This window comes from Rhinichthys klamathensis, unplaced genomic scaffold, assembly GCF_029890125.1.
Source record: "Rhinichthys klamathensis goyatoka isolate OS25496 unplaced genomic scaffold, OSU_Roscu_1.1 h1tg000329l_1, whole genome shotgun sequence".
Taxonomy (NCBI): domain Eukaryota; kingdom Metazoa; phylum Chordata; class Actinopteri; order Cypriniformes; family Leuciscidae; genus Rhinichthys; species Rhinichthys klamathensis.
The window spans coordinates 375,552-399,937 of NW_026606844.1; the positions used below are offsets into that span (position 1 = coordinate 375,552).

The following is a 24,386-nucleotide window of genomic DNA, read 5'->3' on the forward strand; positions in this document are numbered from 1 at the left end:
GTTTCAAGAAGTGCATCTATCATATTTTATGGAAAGACAGCTGTTAAAATATTGAACACAAGTTGATTTATTTACACTTTTATGTTGGTCTCAGGCTATTGCAGTCTTCTGAAGAAGCGTCGCCCCGAGTGTATGTTTGTCTAGTGCTTGTGTGTTTGTGTCTGTACGTCTGTGTGTGTTTGTTTGTGTTCGTGTTGTGTATGTATGTGTACCTTTCACCTCTAATTGCCCCGCTCTCTTTGACAGGCTCTGGAAAGCGAGTTTGTGTCGTGTCAGCTGCACCAGTGGATTGACCTTATTTTTGGCTACAAACAACGTGGGCCCGAGGCGGCACGCGCCCTCAACGTCTTTCACCACCTGACCTACGAGGGCTCCGTCAACCTCGACAGCCTCGCCAGTGATCCCCCATTGTGCGAGGTAGGTCGCTGCCGCTGCGTTGCCATGACAACGGCAACAGGTTTCTGGGATTTGTGGCTAACATCTCTTTTTTTACCCATTTTTATAATTGGACTGTGTCAGTGAATGTTAAAATCATAGTTGGAGTGTATAAGGCTGGGCAAGACTTAGCCTTTCCCTGGCCACGGACTTGAGACTGGCGTTGCCTGCTGCTGCTGCTGCTTCTGATTGCTTTTAGAAAGAAAAGAGGGCAGTTATGGGCACCTTTTCTCTGTAATAATAGCATTTTGGGCTAAACATATTTGGCAAACGATCCAGTGCGTATCTGTGTTTGTGCTCTGGAGAACCTTTCTATTTACAACGTGTTTTTGCTGAGTTGAGCAATGTAGCCAATCACAGACATATATGTTGATTTCTTGAACGCAATGGCCAATCAGAGGTGTTTACGTTAGCACTGAACAAAAACTCAGGTGAGCAGATTCTGAGTTTGCAAGCAAATCCTCTTATTATAACAAACAATTATGTTAATAAGATATTCATCATTGTGCAGTGGGCTTCATTGATTATAACAGAACTTTGTGAAAATGCAATGAACTAAGATGAGTGACAGCCTTTTAGGGACTATAAAGGGAGCGCTCTTTCCATCCCAAATCCCACTTATAGTATGCTTGCTTTTGGTTTGTGTACGAAGACACATTAAAAACAAATAGTTTATCGGGAGTGTTTATGCTGGGATGTGTATTGTGCCGTGACACGTAACCTGAAACTATTTCATGGAAATGTAATGTGTTTTCAAGGGGAAGCGCATCTCCTTAGCCTAGAGTTGGTTCACCCTCTTCCTATGGGTAAAATGCTTTATAAATGTCACCACTAGATGGACCACTGTGTGTATTATGTAGCTAGAAACATGGGATGTTTTTTTTTTATTGATATATTTGCAGGTTAACCATTTTTTTAAGGTCTCTGGATGCAACGGGTTAAAAAATGATGGCGTAAGACTCGCAATATCAACATTCGTCAACCGCAGTTCAAGCATGAATGAGCCCAGTGTCAGTTGAATATATCTGAGAGACTGTCAGTATGTGTCATTCAGAGCTTGCCATGCAAATATGTCCTCTGGGAAAGAGAAACTCAAACTGCTTACTCACGTGCGTTGCATCTTTTACTCTGAATGAGTGGTAACCATAACACTTTAGGTACATATAAATACTTTAAGTACAGATGGTATATCTGTGCCGACATCAGACAAATTTATAATGAAAATTTTATTTTTACTCTTGCTTATGCAAAAGTCACCCCCACATGCCAGGATGTTGTGGATGGTTGCCGATGTGTTGCTATATGGTTGCTAAAGTGTTCTTGGTGGTTGGCATTGTTAGGGTGTTCTCTGTGGGGTTGCTTACAGTCAAAAGACTATATGCTATAGTCCCTCCATCAGTTTTCTGCCTGTTTTATCATCCACTTGGCAAATATTTTAGAAAATCTGACCATATAAGTAGAACCACTCTTTTCCACATCTAGACACATGATTTTAATGATCTTTTATGCTCACATCATAGATGGTGCACAAACCAGTGTTATTTTAGCATAATTTATATAGTATTCATTAATATTCTGAATCATCTTTTTTCAGATTTTTAAATTTAAGTCTAAGTTTTAGCAAATCTGTTATTTGCTTTTGTCTTTTTTTGTCATTAGTTTTATTGAAATATTTGTATTTACTTATTCCTAAATGTCAACTATTCGCCTATGTCTATTAAACATTTGACAAAATCACAACGGAACATTCAAATCTGTGTCCACGCTGCCGCTGACCCAGAGAAAGCAGTTAACATGAAACAGCTTAACAGCTATTTTGATCGCAAATCACCTTTTGAAAGTAACTTGGCTTTCGATACAATCGATTTCAATGATTGTATCGATTAAATTTTTTGGCGACTTGAATCATTCATTCAAGACATTCGTTCAAAAACACTGATTCATCCAGTGATGAAACAAGTGAAGTATTGTAAGAGTGAGTCATTGAATCATTCATTTAGTGTTTTAAATAATTCAGATTAAGTAACATTTTGTCAGAAGAATAGTGGTCTCTGTTTGAAACAAAAAAAAAATATGATTCTCAATTTATCCAGAATCATGCAGCTCTACTTTATTTGAATTATCAAGAGCATGTTTTAATAGTTTTAGTTTTAAGGATTTAGTTGATTCATTTAAAAACACTCTTTGACATGAATACAAATATATGATTTATTTATTTTCTGGTTATCGACTACAATTGAATTCATCAAGCAATTAGGATGTAAATCAATTTTATTGATTTTCCACACAATGGTGTTTATTGACTAGTGTAAGTTTGGAAGAAGACTTAATTGTGTTTGTGGATATGATTCCAATTCAACAGCAGCAGCTGGTAGGCAGCGTGTTTGTAGCAGTGTGTGTACCCCATACCTCCCTCCCTTGCTCCTCTTTTTCTCTCTCTCATTCCCTATATCTCTCCTGCTCCCTGTGATACCCACCATCTGCTGTCTGCAAAACAAGTCATTTATATACTGTCACTTCCAGGACTGCCTTTATTTGTCAAGTGACCACTATGCAAATCACTCACGGAACAGGGGGGCTAATTATCAAACAATATGGATAAAGCTTTGCTTTTCATCATTCAGCTCTACATCCCAGACAATAGCAATTATGTTTCTTTCATGTGGCCGCGTTCTTCACAAGCAGTCCAGCACTCTGAGAGCAATGGTAGCTGACAGCAAGGTTTGTTAGCCTCGGAAGAGCCAGAAAACTGGCTTTTATTTGTCAGTTCTGGAGTTTGAGAAGCCTTCATGTTCCACTATAGTATATTCATAAAGTCCATATTGCTTTTTATGTCATCCAAGCGCTTATCAAATGGCATTCAGACACTTAAATGCTGAGGAAAGCTGACCTCAACTTGACTTCTTGAATGCATGAAGGAATTCATTTATTTTTGCTCTATTTTTCCAAGTGGTTAACCAACCTAAAAACATTAAAGGAATAACCTCATGGACAAAATATATTGACCTCAAGTACGCTAAATTCACTAGCGTTTCTGAGGTCTCTCGGTCTCCACCTGAGATGTGAGGGAGAGGGAAGACGGCTCGTGGTATCTCGCTCAGAAATGTGACCGTCACCTTCAGGCTATTGATTCATTCCCCACTGACAGGTGCATCCACAGCTCTGACATTAAGCACTGCAATTACGGCCTTAAAATGTCAAACTCTGGAGTTAAGGGTCATAACTCGTTCCAGAGTCAAATCAAAATGGCAGCAGTTGATGATGGAGTCACAGGGCTCGAGTTGGCAGGGTTGTGTCACTGGAAAAACAGCATTTACGGATGAAGAACATGCCAGCAATCTTTTGATACAGATTTTTATTGCATGTAAACATAATACACAATCTGAGAGCACTGCTTGTGAATTATCCGTCACTAATAAGCATTAAATTATACATTCACAAATGAGTAGAATATGTCAAAGGAGTGTCTCTGTAAGAAAAAGTGCATTTGATCCTTTCACAGTCTTCTGTGTTTGACAAAATGGATATAAACACCCTACTTTTTAGTCTACATTGATTTTTTTTTTTTTTATTGGATGCAAATGATACATTCAGATGTCCAAACTTTTTTAAAGGACAAGTTCGGTATTTTACACTTGAAGCCCTGTTTCAAGATCGTTTCTGATGAAATAGAACGGTTAAGATTAAAATTTGGACACATGCTGCTGTCCCGAGAAATTTCGCCAAAACAATCCTTCCTAAAACGCATTAAACTTTAGTTTACAAAGACGTTAAACGGACCGAGTGGTCAGGGGTGTTCACTGATATGCTCACACAAAAATCGCTGAAAAAGATGCTTTCCAACAGGTTTTATCGTAGTTTTTGTCCAAGTCAAGTCAAATGGAGTTGTTCAAAAACTACGATAAAACCTTTACGTTGTAAAGCATCTTTTGCAGCAATTTTTGTGTGAGCATATCAGTGAACACCCTTGACCACTCGGTGCGTTTAACGTCTTTGTAAACTAAAGTTTAATGCGTTTTAGGAAGGATTGTTTTGGCGAAATTTCTCGGGACAGCAGCATGTGTCCAAATTTGAATCTTAACCGTTCTATTTCATCAGAAACGATCTTGAAACAGGGCTTTAAGTGTAAAATACCGAACTTGTCCTTTAAGCAAATGATTTGGCAACATGGTTGAATACATTTGTGGTGAAAGCTTGCATGACATATTAGCATTGGTGTAAACGGCACTTTATTCCACATACACAAATATATAAAAGGCCTATCTTTTCCATTTAGCTATTTTTTTACCCTTTACTTGCCATTACTAAACTCACACCTAAAATGTATATATATTTATGTTTCTCTGAGAACCTGAGGTAAACATCAGATTTTGACATACTTGCACATCTAACCTGACACAAAGATGAATCTGTGGTTGACATGCCCCAGGTTGTGATGGATGTTTTATGTCCATCTAAGCATGACGGCTTAAAGCTCAGTGGGAGACAATCACCGCACAGCTTATGCAAGAGGTGTTTCTTATCTGTCGTAAAGGGCAGGGGCTTAAAGTGGATTATCGTAATGAACTGTCAGTTATGAGTTACTGATTTCTGTTTGTGATAAAGAGTGTTTTTTTCTCCAGAGCTGAGATTATCAACCGGTTGACATTGTGGGTCAGTTGACAACATTAAGATGTTTTAAAGGACGTGTCTCTCACATATCCTTACCTGGAGCTTTGGCTAGACATACTGTGTCAGAATTGGATGTATAACAAGGTACAGTTGCTATAAATGTAGGATGTTTTTCTGGACTTTACATTCTGGAAGTTAATGTGCTGAGTAGGGTTGCACCAGCCATTCGTAAGTCCTTACTTCAATTGGAACGTAAAGTCCACACTAGAGGCTTAGTAACTAGCTAGTTTGTAACTAACTCTATTTGGTTGCACCATTTGTTCTTAAAGGGGTGGTAAAGTATGATTTCACTTTTCTAACTTTAGTTAGTGTGTAATGTTGCTGTTTGAGCATAAACAACAGTATCAAAGTTACAACGCTCAAAGTTCAAAGCAAAGGAAGATATTTGCTTTTAAAGAAAAGGACTACAACAAACGGCTGGTAGGGACTACATGACATTCCTCCCGGGTTAGTGACATCACCAACCCTAAAATGTACATAAACCCCGCCCCCGGGAACACGCAGTCCATGTTGAGAAGAGGAAAAGTTGTTGTATAAGATATTTGTGAGTCTGAGTCAGCTCAAACTTTAGCATCCATCTTTTCATATGCAATAGAAAGTCACTCTGTGTGCATCTCACAACAGTTCCTATATGAGCGATTTATAGATTACCATGACAGAATATCCCAATTGAAGATAGTTAACTTCACATCAGCAACATAAACCAATCAACCAACCATTCAGAGACGTCCTGTTGCATTCTACATGTTGTCACTTCTTCTTGAGTCTCCATCTTTGACTGACTCCGTTTTAACATTAAAGGGGGAACAGTTTCTGTCATTTTAGTGTGTCTGCGAGGTAATCGCAGCTGCTAACACACAAGAGCTCTTGAAACCCCGCCCTCTGCAGCAGCTCATTTGTATTTAAAGGGCCAGGCACACAACGGTGCGTTTTTGCAAACCCTCAAAAAGTGATAACTTTAACATGCTATATAAAAATATCTGTGAGGTATTTTGTGCTAAAACTTCACACACACACTCTGGGGACATCAGAGATTTATTTTACATCTTGTGAAAATGGCATTTTACCACCCCTTTAAGGCAGAACGTAGATCGTAGGTCATAGTAGGTCGTAAACTCTCTGTAAAGTAATGGGTAGTCACATAATATGATTTTTATCCTCAATTATCCAATAGCAGTCTTCAAATATGTGAGTATAAGCTGTGTTTATCCTCAGTTTTTCCTTGATTTTAACTTATTTCTCACGCAACAAACGATAAATCATTAAGGTTCAGTAGATTTTTTTTAAAGAAATATATTTTTTCCTTACAAAGATTTCTATTTCAAATAAATACTTTTCTTTTTTAGAATTTTTATATTCGTAAAAAAAAATCATGGTTTTCACAGAAATATAAAGCACCAGAACATCAGCAGAGCACCAAATCAGCATATTAGAAGGATCATGTGACACTGAAGACTGGAGTAATGGCTGCTGAAAATTCAGCTTTGCCATCACAGGAAAAAAATAAAAATATAATAAATTAGGAAACAGTTATTTTAAATTGTAAAAATATTTCACAATATTACTGTTATTTTGAATCAAATAAATGCAGCATTTGTGAGCATAATAGACTTCTTTTTATCAAAACATTATGTTGTATATATTTTGTTTTGACATGAAGTATATTGACCATTTATATTCATATTTCTGGACTATGATTTTTTCCTCTCGTTCTTTCCTTCACTGTTGGATGGCAGAAATATAGTTGATACTTTCCACATGGCTGGCTGTTTCTCTCAGATCTTCAGATCAGATTACATTATTTGAGCAGACATTTTGACCCCTGTTCCTGAGTCTAACCTAAAATAGCTATAATGTGAGCGCATTATTATTTGACAGACAGCATCGTAAAAACAGCACAGACTGATGTTTAATTGTTACCAAATGTGATTGCTGTGAGTCGTGAGAGGTCTGCTTGTGTCAGATTTTGCCAAACAGGGTCAGGCTTAGATAAGATCGTTTAAGTTTGATTGTTCCTATTTGAAGTATTTCAGTGAGAACTCTGTTGCTCTCATTTCAGCTGCACTAATGATTATAATTCTGTGGGTTTGTTTCATGCTGCCAAAGTGCTTTGAAGTCGACGTGAAACATCATTTGCACACCATTTTGATTCTGTAAGTGAAATGGGGTGTTCGTTGAGAGAATTTAAGAAAGGAAACAGAGTCCATTTAGATTTTGTGTTGACTTTGAAGTGAAATGCTTTGGAAAACCAACTATTTTAAAAGAAACTCTGAAAGTGAAAGGCATATGACATCACACATTTCTCCAAATTGCAAGTAGTGAATTTAGAATGTAGTGAGTTTAGAATTCCGATTGGTTCCGATTCTAAGCGTGTAGGTCATGTGACATGTTTAACATGCTGATCTGGACGGCGTGGGGACGTTTGATCTGACATGAGAATCCAGGCTTCAGAGCACTGAGGGAGAGCTGTTCTGTTAGACTGTGGGAGGCGCTCCACGCGGGAAGGAAAGATTGATGGGATCAGAGCCTCAGAACAGCCGAGGGGAGCTTGTAGGTGTCTGTCAATGCTTGCGTGCACAGTGGCACACTCCTGGGCTCCACACACATACACAAACAACCACAAACATACACTCTATCAATAACCAACACACTCACAGCGACATGCGTCTGTCAGCGTTACATAACATGAGGGATGTGTGAGGACTGAAACATGAGTGCAGGCTTTCTGTGCTTTCTTCAATTGTTTTGACCCTTCATCTGAGTTGGCTCAAATCACATAAGTGTGTCAAATCTTTATATGTAATTGTAACACTATAAGTAAACTTTAAACATAGTGACTAGGCAACAACCTTGGTTAAAATGGTTTTAGATGGACTGTTGCCCAAAATTACGATAGCGTTCAAAAGTTTGTGGTCAGTAAGACTTTTTAAAATGTTTTTGACAGAAGTCTCTTTTTAGGCTGCATTTGATCACAAATACAGTAAATCAATAATATTTGGAAATAAAATTCCTGTTTTCTATTTTAACGTATTTTAAAATGTCATTTTTTCCTTTCTCCAGTCACATGATCCAGTGTCACATGATCATTCTTTTATGATTATTAGCTGATCAATAACATGTCTTATTATTATCGAGTGTTGACTGCTTAATATTTTCGTGAACTTTTTACTTTACTAACTTTTTTCAGAATTCTTTGTTGAGTAGAAAGTTCAAATGAACATTTATTTGAAATATAATTGTTTGTGACATTATTATTTTGATCAATTTAATGCATCCTTGAATGGTAGTGTATTTCATGTCAATTGCCCAATTATGAATTTAAGAGTTTTGTGTGAAATTATTAGTCAACTATAATCATTTTGACATGACTTGAACAGCATTAAAATCGGAGAAATTTAAAATTCAAAATTTTAAATTCAAAATTCAAGGGGTTTTTTTCTTCTTTTTTTGCAGGAATTGTAAATTAACATTCACTGATTTGTCAGTGAATAGAGGTTATTGTACAATAACTGCATTTGTCTATATTTGAGTGTATATACTGATTTCTCTATAGTATTTGAGTGTATATCATTTTTTCTATAGTATATGAGTATATAGAACTTCTGCTCTCACTTTTGTACAACTTTAGCTTAGTCTTGAAACTTGATATTGTGGCATTATGAGGTTGTTTCTGAGTTGCTGCTGATGTTCTTCGTTTGTAAGTTGCCTTGGATGAAATGTCTGCTAAATGACTAGATATAAATTACATCATAATGATTTATATGTGTGCATTAGACTCTAGAGTATGCTAGAGAATACTTATTACAGTATTATCCTTTTTGTGGTGTCTTTATGATCTTTAATGTCCCATTAGTATTATTAGGGCCCAAGCCCAAAGGGCGAAGGCCCTATTGTTTTCCTTAGGATTATTTATTATTATTATTATTATTATTAGGGCCCAAGCCCAAAGGGCGAAGGCCCTATTGTTTTCCTTAGGATTATTTATTATTCTTCTTATTATTTTTCTGCTACCTTTTGGACACTTTTGGAGGCCTTAACATGCTCAAAAACTCCTGAAACTTTGCACACATGTCAGAACCCGCGGCCATCAGGGCCGGGCTGAAGATGGTACCCGGGCGTGGCAGGGGGGCTCGACAGCGCCCCCTGGAACGGGGTCCGAAAACATGGTCCATAAATCAAACACGCTTGCATGTAATAATATGAAACTCGGTACACATGTAGATCTCCTCGTTTCATATATACTTCACACTCTTACTTTTTACCCCAGCCCAACAGGAAGTGGGCTATTTAGGGTTGTTGGTAAAACACACGCAATGGAATGTGAAATACTCCTCCTAGAGAATTCAAACAAACGGCACGAAACTCGGTCAGCATGAAGTCAAGACATTGAGGATGAAAGTTTGCGAGGGGATTTTTGATATCTCGAACGGTTTGGCCGTGGCGAGGAAACAAAATTATGGCGAGAAACGTGAAACAGGAAGTGTGTCATAACTACTGCATACATTAACTGATCTTGATGAAACTTCAACAGTGTGTTCGTTGTAAGAGGCCGATCACATGGATGTGACTATTGTGAGTCAAAATTATAGCGCCACCAACTGGCAGCAGGAAGTGTGTCACTTCCTAAATGCTTTGAAATCACCCTCTTATTTTTACCCGATTTGCTTCAAACTTTATGTGTATAATGTAAACACACGCCAGATGTAGACCTGTGAAAGGATTATTGATATCTTAGATACTGTTGCCGTGGCAACACATCAAACATTAATATTCTTGTTTGATGCTTTTGAGACTCTTAGCATGCTTGAAATTGCATGAAACTCGACAGACACAGGTATGCATATGGTTCAGATCAAGCCGGACAACTTTCTAATTAACTGTCATTAGCTCAGACCAAGAGGAAGTCAGATATTTTGGTTTGAATGTGGATGTTTCTGAGAATTTTCTCTCCCTCTCCCTCTGACAGAGAGAATGCACCCTGCCATTCGTGTGTGTCTGTGTGGGGAGGGGGGGAGGGGCTCTTTTAGTTTAAACACAAAATTATACATAGGGCCATACTGCCCTCTTGTGTCCAAAATTATATTTATATATACATTATACATATATTTGGTATGTGACTGAGGACCGAGAGCTTTTAAATACGGGACATTGATAATGGCCACGTGCAGAGCGCTCGAGGGAATTCCTATGGAAGTAGGAATGAACTAAAAAACGTTCGCTCAGCTCTGCTCGCTCGTCGCCATGGACGCGCACCATTATGAATGCCAGTGCAGCCGCATACTTTTTAGTGTCACTTTAAAATTAGTGCAATAACGGGGCCGATTGCTTGAATTATGAGTTCAATAGTCTATTATTTTTCACGGAAAACACAACAACAAAAGAGTACAAGGATAGATTCGCTGAAATAGGGGCTTTTACATAAAATAGCCTATTCCGTCATCATCTTTTCAGTCAGCTCTTCACTCTCGTGATTAATGAAATTTGACTCCTGTTGCTGATATTTGCTGCAACTTTCGTTCCGCTCACAATTTAGTAAGCAAACACGCTTCAAATGTGTTTTTATTTTATTTTTGTGTATATATATGTGTGTGTATATATATGTGTGTATATATATATATATATATATAGCTTATGTTTCAAATATGAGTTAATTAACAATCGTTGGAAAGAATGATACTTTTAATATCACTAAACCGTCATTAGGTGTCGCCAGGCGACCGTCTTAATGAGCGAGTCATTGATTCATTCGTTCAAACGATTCGTTTGAACGGCTGAGTCATTCATGAATGAGACAGATTATGGATTGGTCGTTGAATCTTTGAGTCAACCGATTCGTTCAAAATGCTGAATCATTCAGTAATGAGAACGCGTTGCTGTGAGATGCTCGATGGTTCTGCTGTGATCTTTGTTTAACTATTTTCGCTGCTGAAACAGAAAAAAAAGTCAATATTGCATCTAAAATGTAAGTGATTTGACGTGTGTGTGTGTGTGTGTGTGTGTGTGTGTGTGATTGTGTCTGTTACAGTGATTGTTTAACCCTTGTTAAAGTTTAGGCCTTGTCTTTTTGGATATATATCTTTTTATATAAAAAAAAATAGCATACAACCCATGTATTTTAAATGTATTGTTTGCTTTAAATTACATTGAGATTTGTATGTTTGGTAATTGAACCTGAATGAATTATAAATGAATGTGCTATATTTCAGATCATATATTTGTTTTCCTTAAAATTTGAACTAACACTAACTTTATTCTCATCTGAATGATAGATTATTTATTTCTGTATAAAATAAAAACACATTTGATTTTTCTTTTTTAATCAATGTAGAATGTGTAACTGAAAAAATAAACAGATTAGGGCTCTGATCGAGGACAATAATGTCAAAAAAAGAATCAGGGCATGTCTCATATCTTTCTAAAATGTAATTATACACCATTTATTTTTATATAAAATTATACAAATATTAGAACTAAACCCATTTTATTCCTTTTTTTCAATTTAAGAATTATTTTTAAGTTTAAAAACAGCCAGAATGGTTGTTTAGTCAAAAATAATAATAATCCAAATCATATATAGTGCTATACTGCCCTCTTGTGTTCAAAATCAGGTAGGCCTATTGAATTTATATATATTTATATATTAGGGATGTTACTATGGGAATATTTTCCCACCGGTTAATCAACGTGTGATTGTGTAAACAAATTGTGTAAACCTCCCGCTGGGGGGTTTAAAAACACTAACTTGAAAGCGAAAGTATAATATGGACGTCCGCACGGACATTGAAATGGTGGCGCTCGAATGAATTCCTATGGAAGTAGAAATTAACTAAACGTTCGCTCTGTTCTGCTCGCTCGTCGCCATGGACGCGCACCATTATGAATGCCAGTGCAGCCGCATACTTTTTAGTGTCACTAAAATTAGTGCAATTTCGGGGGCCGATTGCTTGAATTCTGAGTTCAATAGTCTATTATTTTTCACGGAAAACACAACAATAAAAGAGTACAATGACAGATTCGCTTAAATAGGCGTTTTTACATAAAATAGCCTATTCCGTCATCATCTTTTCAGTCAGCTCTTCACTCTCGTGATTAATGAAATTTGACTCCTGTTGCTGATATTTGCTGCAACTTTCGTTCAGCTCACAATTTAGTAAGAAAACACGTTTCAAATGTGTTTTTATTTTATTTTTGTGTATGTGTGTGTATATGTATGTATATATATAAATATAGCTTATGTTTCAAATATGAGTTAATTAACAATCGTTGGAAAGAATGATACTTTTAAACATAACACTAAACCGTCATTAGGTGTCGCCAGGCGACCGTCTTAATGAGCGAGTCATTGATTCATTCGTTTGAACGACTGAGTCATTCATGAATGAGATAGATGTTTATGGATTGATTGGTCATTGAATCTTTGAGTCAACCGATTCGTTCAAAATGCTGAATCATTCAGTAATGAGAACGCGTTGCTGTGAGATGCGCGATGGTTCTGCTGTGATCTTTGTTTAACTATTTTCGCTGCTGAAACAGAAAAAAAGTCAATATTGCATGTAAAATGTAAGTGATTTGACTTGTGTGTGTGTGTGATTGTGTGTGTGATTGTGTGTGTGATTGTGTCTGTTACAGTGATAAGAGTTTAACCCTTGTTAAACTTTAGGCCTTGTCTTTTTGGATATATATCTTTTTATATTAAAAAATAGTCATACAACCCATATATTTTAAACGTATTGTTTGCTTTAAATTACATTAAGATTGTATGTTTGGTAATTGAACCTGAATGAATTTTAAATGAATGTGCTATATTTCAGATCATATATTTGTTTTCCTTAAAATTTGAACTAACACTAACTTTATTCTCATCTGGATGATAGATTATTTATTTCTGTATAAAATAAAAACACATTTGATTTTTCTTTTTTAATCAATGTAGAATGTGTAACTGAAAAAATAAACAGATTAGGGCTCTGTTTGATGACAAGAAATGAAAACCAATGCGATATGATGAATGTCCAAAAGATGGCTCCCACAGACTGTTTTTAAATAGGATTGTTTGATATTTTTTGCTTTTAAACTGTGTGTGTGTGTGTGTGTAAGAGATTTTGGTTGGGTGACAGTTGTAGTTTACAGTTTGACAAGAGTTTATAGTTTGACAAAAGCACAATGTTGTGTTTTATTGCGAGTGTACACAAATATAAGTAAACACTTTGCAGTTTGAATAATGTCCTGTATGAACAAAAGGACGGAGTATGTCTTTATGTCTACATTGTTCAATTACGCCACACACACACACACACACACACACACACACACACACACACACACACACACACAAACACTATTTTTCTAATCAGATCAGGCAAGTAATATTCTGTCTTGTCTCTTAAAAAAACAATATATATATATGTATATATATATATATATATATATGTGTGTGTGTGTGTGTATATATATAAATATAGCTGCGAGCAGCGATGAAAGGGCCAAAGCCGGCGGCACCGCCACCCCGGTTATAGCGCCACCAACTGGCAGCAGGAAGTCTGTCACTTTCAAAAAGCTTTGAAATCAGCTGATTGCTTCAAACTTCACTACTATGATGTAAACACACGGCAGATGTAGACCTGGATGTAGACCTGACCTTTCAGAAGGTTGCTCTCGCATACTTTGTGGTTGACATGTGCCCTCAATGCACACTTTTGCAGAGCCCACACTGATACAAGCTCTACAGCACACTTCTTTTCGACAGTCAAAGCAGGGTTACGTTTTTGCACGTCGTGCACAATAACCCTAAAGGCACCAGGGTGGCGGTGCCACCGGCTTTATATATATATATATATATATATATATATATATAAATATAGCTGCGAGCAGCGATGAAGGGCCAAAGCCGGTGGTACCGCCACCCCGGTGCCTTTAGGTAACTAAAGGCACCGGGGTTGCGGTGCCACCGGCTTGGGCCCGTAATCGCTGCTCGCAGCTATATATTTTATTATTATTATTATTATTCTTATTATTTTTCTGCTACCTTTTGGACACTTTTGGAGGCCTTAACATGCTCAAAAACTCCTGAAACTTTGCACACTGGTCAGAACCCGCGGCCATCAGGGCCGGGCTGAAGATGGTACCCGGGCGTGGCAGGGGGGCTCGACAGCGCCCCCTGGAACGGGGTCCGAAAACATGGTCCATAAATCAAACACGCTTGCATGTAATAATATGAAACTCGGTACACATGTAGATCTCCTCGTTTCATATATACTTCACACTCTTACTTTTTACCCCAGCCCAACAGGAAGTCGGCTATTTAGGGTTGTTGGTAAAACACACGCAATGGAATGTGAAATACTCCTCCTAGAGAATTCAAACAAACGGCACGAAACTCGGTCAGCATGAAGTCAAGACATTGAGGATGAAAGTTTGCGAGGGGATTTTTGATATCTCGAACGGTTTGGCCGTGGCGAGGAAACAAAATTATGGCGAGAAACGTGAAACAGGAAGTGTGTCATAACTACTGCATACATTAACTGATCTTGATGAAACTTCACCAGTGTGTTCGTTGTAAGAGCCCGATCACATGGATGTGACTATTGTGAGTCAAAGTTATAGCGCCACCAACTGGCAGAAGGAAGTGTGTCACTTCCTAAATGCTTTGAAATCACCCTCTTATTTTTACCCGATTTGCTTCAAACTTCACTACTATAATGTAAACACACGGCAGATGTAGACCTGTGAATGGATTCTTGATATCTTAGATACTGTTGTCGTGGCAACGCATCAAACTTTAATATTCTTTTTTTATGCTTTTGAGACTCTTAGCATGCCTGAAATTGCTTAAAATTGCATGAAACTCGACAGACACATCTCATTTATTAGCCAGTAGACATGTGCAAAGTTTCAGAAACGGGCGTGTTGAGGGCTCAGTAGCGCCACCTTTTGTCAAAAGTGGGGGGATTAATTTTATCTACAGTAATAAAAATCGGTATGTGTATTGTTCTCTTCCAGCCAGACAAGTTTCTAATTTACACTCAATAGCTCCAACCAACAGGAAGTCAGATATTTTGGTTTGAAAATTGTCATTTTATGTCTCTCTCTCTCTCTGAGCCTACGTCTCTGTGTGTGTGTGTGTCTGTGAGTGTGGGGAGGGGGAGGGGGGCTAGATTAACCATTTGACTGCTGTGTTGTTTGGCCTGCATTAAAAAAGAAAATAAATGTCTTACGCCTTGTATTTTTTAAATAAGTTGTATTAATAAGTAAAGGCATATAACCAGTTGAATTGTAGTGCATTGAAAATAGTTTTATATAATTAGTTTATTAATTAAATTAACTTGGTCCATAAACTTCGTCAGAAAATTTGGTCCATAAATCAAACACACTTGCATGTAATATTATGAAACTCGGTATATAGATCTCATCGGGCCAAACAACTTTAAGCCAGCCCAACAGGAAGTGGGCTATTTTTGTCTTAATGTGGATGTTTTGCAAAACCAGGCTCTACATTTTTACCCACTCCTCTTAAGTGGTTTATTTTATTCCCACCAAACTTTTTCAACATGATGAAAATACATTAAAGAAGCATAATTGTGAATATCTATTGAATATCTCTAATTGTTTTGCTATGGCGAGGGATTAAAATCATGTAAAAAAAAAATAAACACTAAAAGCCTCATATCTTCTAAAAATTTAATTATACACCATTTATTTCTAGATAAAATTATACAAATATCACAACTAAACCCATTTTATTCTTGTTTTCAATTTAAGAGTAATGTACAAGTTTAAAAACAGCCAGGATGCACTATTCAGTTAAAAAAATAAATATATCAAATAATACATAGGGCTATACTGCCCTCTTGTGTTCAAAATCAGGTAGGCCTATTGTATTTAAATATATTAGGTAGCAAATGTGACTCCGAGAATATTTTCTCACCGGTTATTTGACGTGTAAAACGTGTTAAATCGCTAAGTTAAAAGTGAAAGTAAAGTAAGGACGTCCGCACGGACATTTATAGTGGTGGCGCTCACAGTGCGCTCGAATGAATTTCTATGGAAGTAGAAATGAAAAAACATTCGCTCTGTTTTGCTCGCTCGTCGCCATGGACGCGCACCGTTATGAATTCCAGTGCAGCCGCATACTTTTTAGTGTCACTAAAATTAGCGCCATATCGGGGACCGATTGCTTCCGGTTTTCAGGGAAAAGACAACAACAAAAGAGTAAATGACAGATTCGCTTATATAGGCGCTTTTACACAAAATATTCCGTCATAATTTTTCCAGTCAGCTCTTCACTCTCGTGATTAATGAATTTTGACTCCTGTTGCTGATCTTTGCTGCAACTTTCGTTCTGCTCACAATTTAGTAAGCAAATACGTTCAAGTTTTAATTGTAGTGACTAAATGATTTTATTATACACACACCAAATTGACGGTGGGGGGCCATGGTATATTTAAATCTGCCAATTGTAATATCTGCTGGGCACCCCTAGTCTAGTCTTATTAAATGTATGCTTCATCTTTCATTTTTAATTTGTAAATTTGATCAATAAATTCAATTATTTAGAATAATAAGACACTATATGGCTGTTACTCTAGGTAGGGGTGATCAAATTAAATCGTTTACACTGAAAAATAACAATGCATTAAATAATGTGAGATTGTTTTAAATATGAGTTGGAAAGAATGATACTTTTAAACATAACACTAAACCGTCATTAGGTGTCGCCAGGCGACCGTCTTAATGAGTGAGTCATTGATTCATTCGTTCAAATGATTCGTTCGAACGACTGAGTCATTCATGAATGAGACAATACATGTTTATGGATTGGTCATTGAATCTTTGAGTCAATCGATTCGTTCAAAATGCTGAATCATTGTGTCTCTTACAGCGACAAGAGTTTAACCCTTGTTCAAGTTTAAGGCCTTGTCTTTTTGGATATATATCTTTTTTTTAAATTCCAAAATATGCATACAACCCATATATTTTAAATGTATCGTTTGCTTTAAATTAAATTAAGATTGTATGTTTGGTAATTTAACCTGAGATGAATGTGCTATATTTCAGATCAATATATTTGTTTTCCTTAAAATTTGAACTAACACTAACTTTATTCTCATCTGAATTATAAATAACTTATTCCTGTATAAAATAAAAACACATTAGAATTTTCTTTTTTAATCAATGTAGAATGTGTAATTGAAAAATAAACAGATTAGGGCTCTGAGGACAATAAATGAAAATCAATGCGATATGGTGAATGTCCAAAAGATGGCTCCCACAGACTGTTTTAAATGGGGTTGGATAAATATTTTTTGCTTTTAGACAGTGTGTGCGTGTGATTTTAGTTGGGTGACAGTTGTAGGTTACAGTTTGACAAGAGTTTATAGTTTGACAAAAGCACTTTGTTGTGTTTTATTGTGAGTGTACACAAATATAAGTAAACACTTTGCAGTTTGAATGATGTCCTCTATGAACAAAATGACGGAGTATGTTTTTATGTGTAACAGTTCAATCGCACCCGCACCCGCACCCGCACCTCACCCACACACACACACAGACACACAGACACACACACACACACACACACACACACACACATATTGAAACCTGAGTGAAGTACAAAGCCCATAATGAAGAATAGTTTAGCATCCAAATACATCGCAAATGTTGAAACAGTTTGATTCTAATGAGAGAGTTACGTGAGCCAAACACCACCTACTTTCACTTTCGCTTTCAATTATTTCGGTTATTTCTTAATTATAGTTTTTTTTTATTCTTGTTCTGTTCTGAATATCATTAAATTTAAAGAATTGCTTGTGTAATATTTTGAGTGTATCATCAAAACAGATTAATTCTCTCGGTTTAGTGATTCCCTAGTTATTAGGGCCCAAGCCTTGAAAAGGCGAAGGCCCTATTGTTTTCCTAAGGATTATTATTTATTAGGGCCCAAGCCTTGAAAAGGCGAAGGCCCTATTGTTTTCCTAAGGATTATTAGGGCCCAAGCCTTGAAAAGGCGAAGGCCCTATTGTTTTCCTAAGGATTATTATTTATTATTATTAGGGCCCAAGCCTTGAAAAGGCGAAGGCCCTATTGTTTTCCTAAGGATTATTAGGGCCCAAGCCTTGAAAAGGCGAAGGCCCTATTGTTTTCCTAAGGATTATTATTTATTATTATTATTATTATTATTTTACTACCTTTTGGGCACTTTTGGGGGCCTTAACGTGCTCGAAAACTCTTGAAACTTTGCACACATCTCAGAACCCGCGGCCATCAGGGCCGGGCTGAAGCTGGTACCCGGGCGTGGCAGGGGGGCTCGACAGCGCCCCCTGGAACGGGGTTTGAACACTTGGTCCATAAATCAAACACGCTTGCATGTAATAATATGAAACTCAGTACACATATAGATCTCATCGGTTCATATATACTTCATGCTCTTACTTTTTACCCCAGCCCAACAGGAAGTCGGCTATTAAGGGTTGTTTGGAAAACACATGCAATGGAATGTGAAATACTCCTCCTAGAGAATTCAAACACACGGCACGAAACTCGGTCAGCATGAAGTCAAGACACTGAGGATGAAAAATTGCCAGGGGATTTTTGATATCTCGAACGGTTCGGCCGTGGCGAGTAAACGAAATTATGGCGAGAAACGTGAAACAGAAAGTGTGTTATAACTACTGCATACATTAACTAATCTTGATGAAACTTCAGCAGTGTGTTCGTTGTAAGAGCCCGATCACATGGATGTGACTATTGTGAGTCAAAGTTATAGCGCCACCAACTGGCAGCAGGAAGTGTGTCACTTTCAAAATGCTTTTAAATCACCCTCTTATTTTTACCCGATTTGCTTCAAACTTCATGTGCATAATGTAGACACACGCCAGATGTAGACCTGTGAAAGGATTATTGATATCTTAGATACTGTTGCCATGGCAATGCATCAAACATTAATATTCCTTTTTTTAAGCTTTTTCATGCTTTTTTATGCTTTCGGGCACTTTTGGGGTTCTTAACGTGCTCGAAAACTCTTGAAACTTTGCACACGGGACAAAACCCGCGGCCATCAGGGCCAGGCTGAAGCTGGTACCCGGGCGTGGCAGGGGGGCTCGACAGCGCCCCCTTGAACGGGTCAGACAATTTGGTCCATATATCCAACACGCTTTACCCTATTTGCTTCAAACTTGATGTGTATAATGTAGACACAAGCCAGATGTAGACCTGTGAAAGGATTGTTGATATCTTAGATGCTGTTGCCGTGACAACGCATCAAACTTTAATATTCTTTTTGGATACTTTTGAGATTCTTAGCGCACTTTTGGGGCCCTTAACATGCTCAAAAACTCTTGAAACTTTGCACACGGGTCAGAAACCGCGGCCATCAGGGCCGGGCTGAAGCTGGTACCCGGGCGTGGCAGGGGGGCTCGACAGCGCCCCCTGGAACGGGGTCCGAAAACTTGGTCCATAAATCAAACAGGCTTTACCCGATTTGCTTCAAACTTGATGTGTATAATGTAGACACACGCCAGATGTAGACCTGTGAAAGGATTGTTGATATCTTAGATGCTGTTGCCGTGACAACGCATCAAACTTTAATATTCTTTTTGGATACTTTTGGGACTCTCAGCGCACTTTTGGGGCCCTTAACATGCTCAAAAACTCTTGAAACTTTGCACACGGGTCAGAACCCGCGGCCATCAGGGCCGGGCTGAAGCTGGTACCCGGGCGTGGCAGGGGGGCTCGACAGCGCCCCCTGGAACGGGGTCCGAAAACTTGGTCCATAAATCAAACACGCTTGAATGTAATAATATGAAACTCGGTACACATATAGATCTCATCGATTCATATATCCTTTGTACTTTTACTTTTTACCCCAGCCCAACAGGAAGTCGGCTATTATGGTTTGTTTGGAAGCGTATGCCCCTGGAATTCGATATACTCCTCCTAGAGAATTCAACCAATCGCCACGAAACTCGGTCAGCATGAAGTCAAGACATTGAGGATGAAAAGTTGCCAGGGGATTTTTGATATCTCGAACGGTTTGGCCGTGGCGAGGAAACGAATTTATGGCGAATAAAGGAAACAGGAAGTGTGTTATAACTTCTGCATACATTAACTGATCTTGATGAAACTTCAGCAGTGTGTTCGCTGTAAGAGTCCGATCACATGGATGTGACTATTGTGAGTCAAAGTTATAGCGCCACCAACTGGCAGCAGGAAGTGTGTCACTTCCTAAAGGCTTTGAAATCACCCTCTTATTTTTACCCAATTTGCTTCAAACTTTATGTGTATAATGTAGACACACGGCAGATGTAGACCTGAGAAAGGATTATTGATATCTTAGATACTGTTGCCGTGGCAATGCATCAAACTTTATTATTCTTTGTTGATGCTTTTGAGACTCTTAACATACTTGAAATTGCATGAAACCCGACAGACACATCACATTTATTAGACAGTAGACATGTGCAGAGTTTCAGAAAGGGGCGTGGTGAGGGGCTCAGTAGCGCCACCTTTTGTCAAAAGTGGGGGGATTGATTTTATCTACAGTAATAAAAATCGATATGTGTATTGTTCTCCTCCAGCCAGACAACTTTCTAATTTACACTCAATAGCTCCAACCAACAGGAAGTCAGATATTTTGGTTTGAAAATTGTCATTTTATGTCTCTCTCTCTCTGAGCCTACGTCTATGTGTGTGTGTGTGTGTCTGTGAGTGTGGGGAGGGGGAGGGGGGCTAGATTAACCATTTGACTGCTGTGTGGTTTGGCCTGCATTAAAAAAGAAAAAAAAATGTCTTACGCCTTGTATTTTTTAAATAAGTTGTATTAATAAGTAAAGGCATATAACCAGTTGAATTGTAGTGCATTGAAAATAGTTTTATATAATTAGTTTATTAATTAAATTAACTTGGTCAGAAAATTTGGTCCATAAATCAAACACACTTGCATGTAATATTATGAAACTCTGTACACATATAGATCTCATCGGGCCAAACAACTTTAAGCCAGCCCAACAGGAAGTGGGCTATTTTGGTCTTAATGTGGATGTTTTGCAAAACCAGGCTCTACATTTTTACCCACTCCTCTTAAGTGGTTTATTTTATTCCCACCAAACTTTTTCAACATGATGAAAATACATTAAAGAAGCATAATTGTGAATATCTATTGAATATCTCTAATTGTTTTGCTATGGCGAGGGATTAAAGTCATGTAAAAAAAAATAAACACTAAAAGCCTCATATCTTCTAAAAATTTAATTATACACCATTTATTTCTAGATAAAATTATACAAATATCAGAACTAAACCCATTTTATTCTTGTTTTCAATTTAAGAATAATGTACAAGTTTAAAAACAGCCAGGATGCACTATTCAGTTAAAAAATAAATATATCAAATAATACATAGGGCTATACTGCCCTCTTGTGTTCAAAATCAGGTAGGCCTGTTGTATTTAAATATAGGTAGCTGCTATGTGACTCCGAGAATTTTTTCTCACCGGTTATTTGACGTGTAACACCGGGGGCTTTTATATCGCTAAGTTAAAAGTGAAAGTAAAGTAAGGACATTTATAGTGGTGGCGCTCACAGTGCGCTCGAATGAATTTCTATGGAAGTAGAAATGAAAAAACGTTCGCTCTGTTTTGCTCGCTCGTCGCCATGGACGCGCACCGTAATGAATGCCACTGCAGCCGCATACTTTTTAGTGTCACTTTAAAATTAGTGCAATATCGGGGGCCAATTGCTTGAATTGTGAGTTCAATAGTCTATTATTTTTCACGGAAAACACAACAACAAAAGAGTACAATGATAGATTCGCTTAAATAGGCGCTTTTACATAAAATAGCCTATTCCGTCATCATCTTTTCAGTCAGCTCTTCACTCTCGTGATTAATGAAATTTGACTCCTGTTGCTGATATTTGCTGCAACTTTCGTTCTGCTCACAATTTAGTAAGCAAACACGCTTCAAATGTGTTTTTATTTTATTTTTGTGTGTATATATGTGTGTGTATATATATATATATAGCTTATGTTTCAAATATGAGTTAATTAACAATCGTTTGAAAGAATGATACTTTTAAACATATCACTAAGCCGTCATTAGGTGTCGCCAGGCGACCGTCTTAATGAGCGAGTCATTGATTCATTTGTTCGAACGATTCGTTCGAACGGCTGAGTCATTCATGAATGAGACAGATTATGGATTGGTCATTGAATCTTTGAGTCAACCGATTCGTTCAAAATGCTGAATCATTCAGTAATGAGAAAACACGTTGCTGTGAGATGCTCGATGGTTCTGCTGTGATCTTTGTTTAACTAGTTTCACTGCTGAAACAGAAAAAAGTCAATATTGCATATAAAATGTAAGTGATTTGACTTGTGTGTGTGTCTGTGTGTGTGTGTGTGTGTGTGTGTGTGTGTGTGTGTGTGTGTGTGTGTGTGTGTGTGTGTGTGTGTGTATGATTGTGTCTGTTACTTTTTGGATATATATCTTTTTATATAAAAAAAAATAGGCATACAACCCATATATTTTAAATGTATTGTTTGCTTTAAATTACATTAAGATTTGTATGTTTGGTAATTGAACCTGAATGAATTTTAAATGAATGTGCTATATTTCAGAGTTTTCCTTAAAATTTGACCTAACACTAACTTTATTCTCATCTGAATGATAGATTATTTATTTCTGTATAAAATAAAAAAGAGATTTTGGTTGGGTGACAGTTGTAGTTTACAGTTTGACAAAAGCACAATGTTGTGTTTTATTGCGATTGTTCACAAATATAAGTAAACACTTATGAGATAGATGTTTATGGATTGATTGGTCATTGAATCTTTGAGTCAACCGATTCGTTCAAAATGCTGAATCATTCAGTAATGAGAACGCGTTGCTGTGAGATGCGCGATGGTTCTGCTGTGATCTTTGTTTAACTATTTTCGCTGCTGAAACAGAAAAAAAGTCAATATTGCATCTAAAATGTAAGTGATTTGACTTGTGTGTGTGTGTGTGATTGTGTGTGTGATTGTGTCTGTTACAGTGATAAGAGTTTAACCCTTGTTAAACTTTAGACCTTGTCTTTTTGGATATATATCTTTTTATATTAAAAAATAGTCATACAACCCATATATTTTAAATGTATTGTTTGCTTAAAAATTACATTAAGATTGTATGTTTGGTAATCGAACCTAAATGAATTTTACATGAATGTGCTATATTTCAGATCATATATTTGTTTTCCTTAAAATTTGAACTAACACTAACTTTATTCTCATCTGAATGATAGATTATTTATTTCTGTATAAAATAAAAACACCTTTGATTTTTCTTTTTTAATCAATGTAGAATGTGTAACTGAAAAAATAAACAGATTAGGGCTCTGTTTGATGACAAGAAATGAAAACCAATGCGATATGATGAATGTCCAAAAGATGGCTCCCACAGACTGTTTTTAAATAGGATTGTTTGATATTTTTTGCTTTTAAACTGTGTGTGTGTGTGTGTGTGTGTAAGAGATTTTGGTTGGGTGACAGTTGTAGTTTACAGTTTGACAAGAGTTTATAGTTTGACAAAAGCACAATGTTGTGTTTTATTGCGAGTGTACACAAATATAAGTAAACACTTTGCAGTTTGAATAATGTCCTGTATGAACAAAAGGACGGAGTATGTCTTTATGTCTACATTGTTCAATTACGCCACACACACACACACACACACACACAAACACTATTTTTCTAATCAGATCAGGCAAGTAATATTCTGTCTTGTCTCTTAAAAAAACAATATATATATATATTTATGTATATATATATATATATATATATATATATATATGTGTGTGTGTGTGTGTATATATATATATAAATATAGCTGCGAGCAGCGTGAAAGGGCCAAAGCCGGCGGCACCGCCACCCCGGTTATAGCGCCACCAACTGGCAGCAGGAAGTCTGTCACTTTCAAAAAGCTTTGAAATCACCTGATTGCTTCAAACTTCACTACTATGATGTAAACACACGGCAGATGTAGACCTGGATGTAGACCTGACCTTTCAGAAGGTTGCTCTCGCATACTTTGTGGTTGACATGTGCCCTCAATGCACACTTTTGCAGAGCCCACACTGATACAAGCTCTACAGCACACTTCTTTTCGACAGTCAAAGCAGGGTTACGTTTTTGCACGTCGTGCACAATAACCCTAAAGGCACCAGGGTGGCGGTGCCACCGGCTTTATATATATATATATATATATATATATATAAATAAATATAGCTGCGAGCAGCGATGAAGGGCCAAAG

General features: G+C 37.2%; 1 protein-coding gene across 12 annotated transcripts in view; it reads left to right on the plus strand.

Annotated features, from left to right (window-relative positions):
• The window catches only part of nbeab (neurobeachin b), a 334,783-nt gene that overhangs the window by 267,411 nt on the left and 42,986 nt on the right, over positions 1-24,386 (plus strand). For all 12 annotated transcript variants that reach the window (XM_056271937.1, XM_056271943.1, XM_056271940.1 and 9 more), the window contains one exon: positions 247-417. In XM_056271937.1, the coding sequence (XP_056127912.1) occupies positions 247-417 (171 nt within the window). The remainder of the gene's footprint in view (positions 1-246; positions 418-24,386) is intronic.